Source organism: Neophocaena asiaeorientalis, unplaced genomic scaffold (genome assembly GCF_003031525.2).
Source record: "Neophocaena asiaeorientalis asiaeorientalis breed wild unplaced genomic scaffold, Neophocaena_asiaeorientalis_V1.1 scaffold438, whole genome shotgun sequence".
NCBI lineage: Eukaryota > Metazoa > Chordata > Mammalia > Artiodactyla > Phocoenidae > Neophocaena > Neophocaena asiaeorientalis.
Window position 1 is genome coordinate 6,795,630 of NW_020173491.1, and position 12,418 is coordinate 6,808,047.

Genomic DNA, 12,418 nt, shown 5'->3' on the forward strand with positions numbered 1-12,418 from the left:
TCCCTGCCTGCTGACATTCAAATGCAGGCATTTGCTAATCACTCTTGCTGGCCAGACGTAGTGGGCATGCTTTTTGCTCACTGCCCCTGCCTAGGAGGACTGGCATAAACAAGGGGTCAGAAGAGTGACCTACCTGACCTTCTGAGTAGCATTGCCTGAGCTTTGCTTTCACGCTTGACATTTCAATGCCATCAGCTCCTTTTTGGTGGCTGTGTGGCGCTCCACCTGGCAGCTGTGGAGATGTGATGTGACCAGGCCTTCCTGGAGCACTGCTCCCCCCTCCCCCAACCTGTGGTTGGCCCCAGGGCTTGGTTCTTTCTCCTTACTTAATGTGTGTCCCTCTGTGCAGGTCAGGCACAACCTCTCAGAAGTGCTTCTCGCCACCATGAACATCTTGTTCACACAGTTTAAGAGGCTCAAGGGGACAAGTCCATCATCGGCATCCAGGCCCCAGCGAGTCATCGAGGACCGTGATTCTGTAAGATCCCAGCCAGATGGTTGGCCAGAGCCATCGCTGAGAACCACCTTTCTGGTTTGCTGTCCATTGCACCTCATGAGACCACTGCTCATGACCCTAAATTGCTCGTTTCTTTACTACCTGGCAGCTGGGTAAAGTTTGTGTCGGGGGCTCCCGGAAGAAATCGAACATTAATGGGGTTGCTACTCTTCTCAAGCTAAAAAACAAAGATGTGCTAAGTCAGCGAATATCACCTTTAAAAAATCAAAATGCTGATTTATACTGATTCCACAAGAATTCCAGCCCATTTTAAAATAGAAGGTCATTTTATGAGTCTCAGTTCAGCACTTTCATGAAAACCATACTTACTTTTGGTCAACAATTAGATGCAATCCCTTGTTTCTACTGTCATCTCACAGTGACTCCAGGGAGGTACCTAGGACAGTCGTTATCCCCATTTTACAGTTGAGGGATCTGAGGCCTGGGTCAGGAGGTGTCTTGCTTTTGTGGGCACCTCAGGTGGTAGGTGAAGGAGCCACATCTGGAAGCCGGGTCTGTCTGATACCAAGGCCAGTGCCCTTTCCATTGCCTGTGGGGCCTCCGGCATTGCTTGGGTCACGCAGAGTCCAGGTAGATAGAACCCTGGGATTCCAACAGTGTATGGTGTACAGTTGATTTGATAAAAGGGGAAAGAAAGGTGTTTGACCCAATTAAACCATTAATTCTGTCGCGCAATGGATAGCGCATTGGACTTCCAATTAAACCATTAAAACAGGCAGTGTTTTAGAATTAATTACCTTTCCCTTAACATTTCCACTTAATGTTTGGCGAGTCTCTCAGTATGGTGTACAACAGCCATACCTGATTTTGGCAATCAAGAAACTAGAGCCTTGAAAATCTATCTCCCGCCTCCATGGGCTCTCTCTGCTATGACCCCTACAGGCATTGTCACTGTCAGAACCTCTGCCTCGTGAGTGATGGTGGGAATTTTCACCTTTAGCAGCATACATAGCAGTGCTCAGAAGTGGTCCTCCGACGTGGTAGGCCCATCCGTGTGTGCATGAGAGGCAGCTGCAGGTCTGCCATCTGCCCTTGGACAGGCAAGAGCCTACATAGGAGATGTGCCAGCAGTGGGCTCGCTGTGCTAGGGCCTTGGCAGCAGTGCTGTTGTGAATACAACTACTGAAGTGGTGGGCGTTTCTGATACTCTCTGTACTGCTTACAGGTCAGAGCAGGGCTTGCTCACAGAGAGCAGAGCTGGTGGCCTGGCAGGTCCATTTTCCACATCTGAAGGGAACTGATTTAAGACTAGCTGGACTCACACGTTGTGTGTTTTAGTCTCTCTTTTTTAGGCACTTAGTTTTTACATATGATGGATAAAGCCATTCTCCTGTCTTCCCCTTACCCACCACTCTCCTTTGTAATGAAAGGAAGGGATGGGTGGAGTCAAGGAAAGACTTAAGTGTAAAAGCCGCCTGCCCAAGAATTGGCCTCATGGTTTAAGCTGCAGTGTTGCCAGGGAGTGGATGTGTCCCTTGGCCTGCATACCCCTAGAGCTTACGTAAAGTAGCTACAAGTTAGGAGAACCCATGCACATTTTTGCACTTTTAAAGAAAATCTGATGGATACTCTCATCATAAAGTAAATTTCTTTTGGCTTGGACATTAATTAGGACCTTTACTTGCCAATTTACTTCACATATCAGGTAAAAGGCACTTACCTTTCAGTTTTCTTCTTGAATGGTCCTTAAGAAGCCTAGTAAGTAACCCTTGAATTTTTCTTAAAAATCTCATTACTGATCCAAAAGATGTGTGTAGACCCTCCTTTTCTATTCCAGATATGGTTTCCTTTCCTGCTGGTATAAGCATCCAACACACCTCAATGTGGGGCAACCTGAAGCTGTTCTCTTACGTTTCTTTATTCTTTATTCAGTAATTTATCAGTTGGAAATTGGAGTGAAGGTTCCTATTTTTGTTGTTGGAAACACCTGAGTTTAAATCTTTTTCCTTCCTGGAGCAATCCAGGAATCTCATAAATATTGTTGCCTGAGAAAAGAGGGCCAAGCACTTCTGTCAGGAAGGAAGGAATGTAAGGAGTGAAAGGAAGGAAAGGGGAAGATGCAGGAGAGGAAAGAGCTGGAATGGGCCTCACTTAGGCACGACTGTTGCCTCTGGTAGTGCAGGTGCTTCATGAGGGTCCTAGAAAGAAACTCAGGACCCCATGGTAACAGTTGGACAGAAACCAGCCAGGAGAGAGAGAGAGGCTCAGAGAAGTAGAGCAGGCAGTCTGAAGCACAGGGCCGTGTCAGCAGCTGGTCAGACGTGTCAGGTGAGGCAGCTTGCCCGGCACACCCATCCATCTTTTGCTAAGCAGAAAGGCTTTGGAACTGAGGCCCCAGCAGCCGAGCTTTGCTAACTCTGCACCATGCTGGAGGAACATGATGGTGGAGGGTGAGACTGTCATCCACCCACCGGGAATCTGCCCTGACCCCCAAGGGGTAGAAAATGGAAGGCCAGGGTGGTGGTTCTCAGGACAGTGCCCTGACCCGGAAGTTAACTGGATTTCTTCTCTTCTTCCCCTTTCTCTCAGCAACTCCGCAGCCAAGCCCGAGCCCTGATTACCTTTGCTGGGATGATACCCTACCGGACATCTGGGGACACCAACGCGAGGCTGGTGCAGATGGAGGTCCTCATGAATTAAGTGCGATGCTCCAAGGGGCTCCTGGGGCTGCTTGCTGTCAGTACCTCAGGCCTGTGGGCCTGCCAGGGTGGGGGGAGTTTCTGGTTTTGTTTCTGTTGTGTTAGTTTTGTTTTGTTTTTTTGTATTATGTATATTTGTCAACACCAATAAATTTCTTTGATTTGTATTTCTTTTCACATTCTTTTATTTTCATTGTTTTGTTTTGTTTTTCCTTTGAAATTTTGTTCAAATTTTTATTTGTGTGGGAGGAAATGTCTTCACTAGTGCTTGGGCCAGAAAATTATAGGCTTATATAGGCATCTGTGATTTGGTTAAAGTTGACCTTAAATGATTAAAAATTCACCCAAAATGAGCAAGGAAATGAAGCCTTTGGGAGTTGCTTTTATTTAGATATAACATTCCCTGTAGCAGGGTCACAGTTTGCTTTTCACATTTTTATTTGAATGTGAAAGCCAGTCTCAGCCTTGGTAAGTTAAGATTTGTGTGTGAAATACCAAGCACTCCATGTCCTCTTCCCTCTTACCTCACCAAGGTGGGCCTTGGCATCCGGGGGTCCAAGACCATCCTCCAAATTATTTGGTTTGCTGTTCTGTTGAAATCCCACTGGAGATGAAAACATAGGCCTAGGAAACGATAGCCTAGTAAACGAACCTTGTCGGGGTCTCAGCTGGAGCTCGAGGGAGGGCAAACCTGGGAGCCCTCTGTAGCTGCAGTACTGCGAGGCGACTGCTTGGCCTTGTGTACTCTTCTCTTCAAGAGGACTTCTAAGCCCCTCTTTTCCCTTCTCTGGTGCTTGGTTCTTCTGCTTGGACAGCTTCCCCTCTCCTTCCCTTTCCCACTCATGAAGCCAGTTGGCCAGGCCGGCTCATGGGTCTCATTACATTGGGCATCAGCACCGTGGATGTGTGGTCCCTGAGCAGAGGTTGTCCCCCATCATTGGCCCTGTTTCTCCCGAAGCCTTGGACTAAACTAGAGAGGACGTGAGGACGAGTGTTTGTTGCTGAATGGACCAGCTGGGGCTACGAGAAATTGGGTATGGTCGGCTCTACCGGTTTTATGGACTGCTCCTGAGGTGGGCTCTCCCAGGAGGATGTTAAGATTCCCAGAGTCTCCAAAGGTACTTTTTTGCTTCTAGAGAGGAAACTCTCGTCACAGGGCATGGTTACCCTCACAATCCTCTGGTTATAAAAATACTAATTGTTGCCTTTCCTTGTAGTAAAGAGCTAATAGATAGATAATGGGGCCATCTGCTGTTCATCAGTTGGATCCCCTTATATCTATCAAGGATGTAGCCTAAGGAGCTGTCTCCCTCCTCTAGTCCCATCTATTCACCTTCAGTTGGGCTTTACTAAGAAAGTCTCAGAACGCAAGCACTGCAGGGGACTTGATTTAGCAAGTTGTGCCCAATTTATGTGTGTTGATTATATTTTAAACAAAGCAAACAGTTTGCTTTAACAGTGTCTTAAAAAGAGTATTCTGAGGACTTTTTATAAAGTTTGATTTAGGGTTCTTTTTTTTTTTTGATACTAGATCTTGTAGATAGAAATATAACAGTGTCATAAAGGAGAGAAGGCACAAGGTGTTTAAATATGTATTTGCTCCCTGGCTCACCTCTTGTTCATCATTCTCATTGTGAGAATTAATTGTGAATTTGCCTTTCCTTGCGTCATGCAGTTCTGCCAGCTCCAAATAGGAGAGCTGCACGTGAGCCCTGCATAGGGGGATGAGGTCCTCTACCCTTGGACAGAAGGGAGGGGAAAGCTGCCCTGAAGGGGGAGCTGGGTGGAGTTGAGAGGAGCGCAGTCCCTGGTTGGCATTTGAGAACTTGCGTAGCGAGAGACATTTATAGGAGAAATAAGGTAACTTGGTTCATACCAGAAGGGCTGGGCCAGGCTCATGGAGCAAACCCAGGGCTTGTCCTGTCGACGGATTCTGTGGTAAAGCAAGGCCTGCTGGGTGCAGAGATGCAGGAGACATGAGGCCGAGTTTAGAAGGTCACAGCATCTAACAGGTTCCCGTGTACTCATGGTTACAGCTTGTGGCCAGAAATCATGGTCCTGTGATAGATTATTAGGTTAAAAGTCATCCTTAGCTCACTCAGTCAGGGAGCTAAATCCTTTCCCTTGATACTGGTCCATGATTTCACCATTTACCCAGAGAAACTGAGAGAAAGTGGTCCTGGTAGTCTTTCATCTTCCCAGGATGAGATTCCAATCTTTCTAACAAAATCAAGGGTACTTGGAGGCTGACAGGGTCAGTGCCTGCCTCCGAGTGGCTCATAATAAACTCACTGAGACACTCAGAGGGATGTACTGACTTGATCTGAGTCCCTTTCAGAGGCCTAGGGATTTGATTGCATGGACTCTGTTCCTTTGATTTTTTTTTTTTTTTTAAAACAACCGTGGCCGCCTAACTTCTAAGGGAAAACAAGTGGAACTAGTGAGCTCTCAGAGCGCGAATCCTTTGGTTTTATCACTCCTGAGCTGGACGCGTTCATCAAAGAGCAGGAGATGCCCACGCACACTGAAGCCAGAATGTAGGCCCTGCTCCTGCCCTCCAATAACTTACCATCTAATTAGGGACTTATAATGGCAGTAGAGCAGCCACTATTATTCTTTTGATGAATCATTTAAATTCGAGGGTTTAGGTTACTTGAAGAACAGTACTATAGACTTTCCCACAGAATCCCGCACTTGCTGATATAGAGGGGAAAAAAATTGAGCATTTACTCTTTGGATTCTCACCCCTGCCCGCTCTGTTTGAGTGAACTGTTTTGGCCAAAGCTTTAATACTTAATTTAACTGTAACGTGCAGATGTGCCAACGTCCTACTGCTTTACACTGATCCCCACAATCATTGTTTCTCCATTAGGCATCTGAACCTTTGTCTAGCTCATTAGGTAGTTCACATCACTGCCACATTTCCATTATGTCACTCAGAAAGTGACTCGGGCATGCCAAACGCTGAATAAAACCCCAAGCTGGGGCATTGTCCCAGGCCCACCAGAGCGCTGGCAGGCCCCAGCCTGCCTGGACTCTCACTTAGCCTCAGTCAGTCATAGAGATTGACTGAGCCCTGTGTCCAGCAAATTGGGAGAAAACGTTATAAAATTCCTAATGGAGATGTGCACTTTATGGTATTTTTCAAGATGCTCATTTTATATCAGTAAAAAAAAGGCTTTTGTGCCTGCATTTCAGGAATATCAGGAGGAAGTCAGCAACTCATTAAGCGGAAATTGTGTAGCTCCCTGCAGGAAAATGAGGCTGTTTTGAGGTCCTGGATGGTCCCCTGTTCTTCATTCTTTGTAGGTTGAATTCAGAAGTCACCTATCTCCGGCCCATCTTTTGACAGCTTCATAGTATACTAGTATCCCTCACAGAACAGGGACAGGAGGGAAATAAATGTCTTGCCACTTGTTTCTAACTAAAAAGGTTGGTGGAAAAAAGCTTAAAACCACTAACTAAAATGTTTCCAAAATTATTTTCAAGTGATCTGTGCTTCTCCTTGCCTTGTTATACATGTAACTGTTGTGACTGGCTATGGCTCAGGGAGGGCCTGCCTAAACAGGCCTGTGTGTTGATGTGTCAGCCTAAGTTCAGTTCAGCAGTTACAGTCCTGCATGTGCTGGGCTGTGCTAGGTAGCTGGGGATAGCCAGGTCATCAAGTCCCCATCCCAGAGTTGTTCAGAAGTCTAAGTGGGCTCTTTATTTCCTTTTTTTGCCAGGATCATCTAAGTGGAAATACTGTTGGTTATAAGTGGCTAACCCAGGAAGGGAGGAAAATTCTTTGTCCTAATCTCGATTTTTGAAATAGCTTCCGTGTGCCCTCTCCTAGGTATTTAGCCCACGATGGCTCATTCAGCAAAGGTTTGAATGAGCAGATTCTTTGCTTCAGCCTCCTGTGCCAGCCCCCTCCCCACATCCTCTGTACCAGCTCCACATGCCTGGATTCAGACTTAGGGGCCTTTAACAGGCATTCAGTCTGAAAGAAGGTAGAGGGGAGTGCCTCCTGGGGTTAGATAAAACAGGACTGATCCTTCAAAGAAGGAAACTTGCAGAGCTGCACAGTCTGTAGGGAAACATTGAGAAGAAGGGGTGGACATTTGATTTACTGTTAACTATGATAAAGGCCAGATCTTTAAAAAAAAAAAAAAAAAGGTTGAGGGGCTGGCAGAAGCCCAGCATTGCATATTGGCATACTCTATATGCCCTGTTGTCTTTGCCCTTGGGGTCCTTGAGAATCTGTTTCTTAGGATGGGGAGGGCAAAAGAGTTTGCCTCGGACAGTAGCTTCTGTTTGAACAGGAAAGAGGGGAGCCCGTGATCCCAGAGGGGACTTCTAACAGAGAAACAGACATACTGTAGCCTCTTGGCTGGCCGCAGCAGAGCTGACCTAGGCAGGCTCTCAGGTGGCATCCAGGGCTGGCACGGCCTGCAGCTAAGGCCCCTTCATCTGCCCCAGATTTAGCAAATAAAAGTACAGGACACCTGGTTAAATTTGAATTTCAGATAAACAGTGAATACGTTCTTAGTATAAGTTTGTCCCAGTTTTTTCTGACTGCCTTATTCAGGCTGGCCTCTGCTGGCATCTGCTGCGTAGAGGCTTCCAGGCTTGGTACAGGCTGCCAGTAGCTCTCCAGCTACATTGGATTACCCTGATTTGTTGCACTGTTTGTGCCTCTGTGGGCAGCGGAAATGACAGTGAGATATGAAGTCACTGGAGAGAGGGCAGTAAGGGGAATTCAGTTCTGAAGAGCCAGGCAGGCTGACTGAGTTGGATGAGTGTGGGCCCCCGTTGACCTCAGCTGCTAGCTTCTACTGGGTATTTTTCCGTCAGGAATTTCAAATGTGTATCTTATAAAGAGAGCAAGGAAGCAAAGTACAGCCTTTTCTCACTTGATCAGTAACTTTGATTAGAGATGTGGGGGGGGAGAGTTCTTTGCTTTGTTTGGTTGACTGATTATTTTCCTTTCAACTTTGCTTTGCTGACATTGTTGCTCTGTGTGCTATTTGTGGGGAGAAGGGGCAGGGTGGGAGAGAGTCGGTATATGTTTTCTCACGTTCCTTCCTGTACAGTAACTTCTGCATTTACTCTGTTTAGGATGGTTCCTTCACCACCACCCCTGTCCGTAGCCAGTAAATTTCCGGAATGTTCTCCCTAAGTGTCATGTGCCCCCTTTGTTCAGTCCTTCAGTGGAGCAGAAACCTCTCTCAGGCCTCCTTTCCTGGGAATGTCCTTAACTGAGGCACAGCCTGGGGCTCCTTGGAAGGCAGCAGAAGTGCCTCTTCCCAGCCTCTGGGGGTGACTGGGCCTGGCCCCTTCTCCACTCCCTGCAAGGAAGGCTAAGGCCTGCCGGGCCCCTGGGTCCTCGAAGTCCCCACAGGTTTCTGTAAGTACAGGACTCCCATCCCAGCTCCGAAGTCTTGCTCTCCCCTCACCAGCCTCAGAGTTCAGTCCCCTGGCTAGGGGATCTGAGGGAGGTCGGTCTGGCTGGAGGTGTGGTAGGACAATAGATCCAGAGTATTTTGATGGTGACCCAGCATGTGGCATACATTCTGGGGCTAGGAGCTGTTGGAGCTCTGTGACCATTGACGCTGGGCTCTCAGTGGAAAGCATTTTAAATGGGGGTCAATAGCCAGTTATTGGCCTTGGGAAGGGGATGCAAGATTGTTTCAATGGTGGGAGAGACTTGGGCCTGGTCACAGGACAGTTGTCCCCTGCTCTCTTGGGCAGTATCTGCCTGTGTTTCTGACCAGGAAGGGTTTTCAGGGTCTGGGGTTTGGGCTTCTGCCTGGGGATGTGCAAATGGCTGAGGAGGTAGGGGGGGTCTTCATTTCTCTCCACCTGGGAGACCTGGCCCTAACGAAGAGACAGGCTCCAGCTGCCTGGTGGCAGGATACTCTCTCCTTGAAGGAGCCACATGGAAGAGCTTCAGCCCATTCCCTTTGCCTGGGGGCCCTCAGCTTGTTTTGGCCCCTGCGACCTATGCGAGGCCACTTCCTGATGAATCACCTGGAAATCTGGGCCTCAGACAAGTGCCCATGTAGGGCCCACCCCATGTAGGGCTTAGTGGTCTCTTCCACGCTCTGCAGCACCTCCTGGAGCGGCGGCTGGGGGCAGGTGGAGAGCTGGCTGCTGCAGTAAAGCATAGCCCCGTTTACCCAGATCTCAGAGCTAGAAGCTTTTCAGCGGAGTCCTAGTTAAAACCTTTAAAATGCCACCCACGAGGAAAGAGGACAAGGTTAGGGCCACTGGTCACCCCAAATGAAGGGTGCTTTAGCCATTCCCTTGGAACAGCCAGATTTCCATAGAAGCCCCGGGAAGCACACAGCCACAGAGAAGTATGAGGACTAATGGTGGGCAGTGAGGCCCCAGAGCCCAGGAGAGCTGCATCCTGGCGGTGCTGTTGCTGGGGTAAGACATTTTCCTCAGGGAGGTCGGCTGGAGAGCCCCTCTGCCCAGTTGCTGCAAATGCCTCCCCCCAAACAGTGCCGGCCCAGAGGCATCACCCTCACCACCCGGCTGACCCTCTTGCACTCAGAGTGGGTCCCTGGGTGAGCTTTCATACTGGTCAGCCACACACATCAGCTGGCTTGTATTTTTAGGAAAATTAAACCAAACCCAAAAGGGCATTTTGATTCCCTAAGTATGAATGTTTGGGATGTGGCCCTCTGGTGGCTGGCAGCGATTATTAGCTTTAGAAAGCACAAAAGGCCTAAGAAAGATTTCGAGACTTCTTTTTTTTTTTTTTTGCGGTACGCGGGCCTCTCACTGTTGTGGCCTCTCCCGTTGCGGAGCACAGGCTCCGGACGCGCAGGCTCAGCGGCCATGGCTCACGGGCCCAGCCGCTCCGCGGCATGTGGGATCCTCCCGGACCGGGGCACAAACCCGTGTCCCCTGCATCGGCAGGCGGACTCTCAACCACTGCGCCACCAGGGAAGCCCCATTCGAGACTTCTTTGAAAACTAAATTCTGAAAGGAAAGAGCTCAGCAACAGTGGGGGTCCGGGGGAGGAAAAGGAAATGAATATTGAGGGACCAGCCCAAGACTGAAGGCTCTCCAAGCACAGAGCCCTGAATGGAATAAGCCCACCAGGCCTCAGGGCCTGGCATTTTCAAGAGACACCACAGCCTTGGAGCTGGCCTGAAAGTTGGGCTAAAATCCGTATTTCACCATCTGGTAATCATGTGACTGAGGGCAAGTCGTTTGACTGCTTAGAACTAGATTGCTCAGATGTAAGGCAGGGATACCAATCATATTCCATCAGGCTAATGGGAATATGAGGTTAATTTATAGAAATCGCCTACCTATTGCCTGACATACTGTGGGCCCTCAATAAAGGTTAATTTTGACCACCCTACTCCAAGCGTTGTTTAGATGGGTCTCTAGGGCTATAGGTATGTCCTCTACCATTTGGCTTCTGCACTTCACAACAGGTTTTTCACATGGGTGCAGGGTGGACTCAATTACCCCCACCCCAGGGATGGCAATCTTTTTGTTTTTTGCAAGAGACAAATTTAGGTTAAAATTAGTAAGCCAAAAATTTGCTACAAGGGGACCAACGTTGGCATGTCAAGTTCAAGTTGTGATTCCTGTTGATTCAGTGACCGCTGACTGAAGAATGCAGTTCAACAAATGTTTGAGCATCTATCCTGTGCCAGGCATTGTTCTAGGACACAGTGGTGAAATGAATTGACATCCCTGCCTTCAAGAAGCTTGCCTTTTACTGAGGTGAGACCAACAGCAAAGGGCTTCTTCCTAGGTGAGACCGAGTTGCATTTCCTGCTTTTGTAAGCTCATGGTGTGGTGTGGTGTGGTAGGCGGGGAGAAGAGATAAGCAGGTGTGTGCGTGCACACAGACACTATAATAAAATAGGAAGCCTTAGGAAATGCCACAAGAAAGGGCTAGATAAAGAAGATGAGATTTCCTGTGGCTGGGGGATGCAGGAGCCATCTGCACTTGACCAGGATCCAGACCGCAGAGGGGTGGGTGGGGTGGGGGGGCCAGCGTGGTTTGGGTGTGGCCACCCAGCCATCCCAGAATGATACAGTGAGCTCCACTCCAGCTCCCCACTCGGCCCCAGCAGTCTCATGCAGCTGTTAATCTCTCCTATGACCTTGAAGCTGGGGAGACAGCAGGACTCAGGTGAGTTGAGGGGCCTTGGAACCAGGTGGAGAACTGCCAGAGGTCACAGGCCTCATGTGCAGCCCTTCCTGGCTGAGCAGAAACCTGATTGTGGGGCATCTACCTTGTCCAAGAGGTGAGTATGTGGGGTTTGCACCTGGGGTGTGTGGTCCATCAGGCAGAGTGACGAGGGGTGGTCTCATTTGGGGACACACACTTGTCTTACAAATCAATAACTGTAAAGCTGTCTGTTGGCCTTAGGCAGTGAATTCAAGCAAAGGGCTGATAACCTGCTTATATATTCATGAGTCTACCCAGGATAAAAAAGCTCTTTAAAATCCTTTTACAACATGAAAGATTATTTTTAAGAACCCTAAATCAGCATTACCTTTATCAAGAAAAGCCAGATTTTGTGCCGTGCACAGCCTTAATCAACACATCTTTCTCAAGCTTATAGCCCCAGCTCTGCCATTCTCAACCCTGGCTACCGATTAGGATCACCTGGGGCGCTCTTAAAAATACTGGCTTCCAAGCCCTTGCCCCCTGAGTTTCTGACTTAATTGGTCTGGGGAGGGGCCTAGGCGCTGACTGGTTTGTTAAAGTTCCCCAGGTGATTTTCATGTCCTGGGTCAAAAACAGGGTCAAGACCATTGTTCTGAAGAAGCAGGGAGTGAAGTAGGCCCCTGTAAACATGGACTCCCCCCACCATCCTCAACAGGGACTTTCAATAAATCATAGATTGTCAGAGATGCACTAAATAGGAAGATGAAAATTCTAACTAGTTAGGAAAAATATGTGCCATACCTAGGGCCCATTGGGTCAACTTGCCCATTGTGTACCCACCAAGGTCAAAGCTAGTTGTCTAGGATGGTTTTTGATGTTGATGGTTAATCAGTAAAAATGACAAAAAACAGTGTCCATTTCCCAGGAAATCACAAGTGAATGGCCATCTGACAACTCTGGCCGAATCCCTGGGCCCTCATCAGGGGTGTTCTTTCCTAGTGTCCACCTGCCCCCAGCCTTCCCGCATCCACCTTTGGCAGGTACAGGCCTTGCCGGGCTTGTCCTGAGCCTCTCCAGCACTTAGTGCTGCTGCTAACGAAGCTCGCTGGGAGTGAGGACTCGATTCCCGCTCCA

General features: G+C 48.5%; 1 protein-coding gene across 4 annotated transcripts in view; it reads left to right on the plus strand.

Moving 5' to 3' along the window:
* The window catches only part of NUP93 (nucleoporin 93), a 104,841-nt gene extending 101,513 nt beyond the window's left edge, over positions 1-3,328 (plus strand). Inside the window, exons 21-22 of one of the 4 annotated variants that reach the window (XM_024747455.1) lie at positions 350-478; positions 3,047-3,328. In XM_024747455.1, the coding sequence (XP_024603223.1) occupies positions 350-478; positions 3,047-3,157 (240 nt within the window). In that variant the 3' untranslated portion in view covers positions 3,158-3,328. Of the gene's footprint in view, positions 1-349; positions 2,953-3,046 lie in introns of those variants that run through there. The other 3 variants (XM_024747456.1, XM_024747453.1, XM_024747454.1) reach the window with 3 other exon arrangements.
* Positions 3,329-12,418: the final 9,090 nt, after the last annotated feature.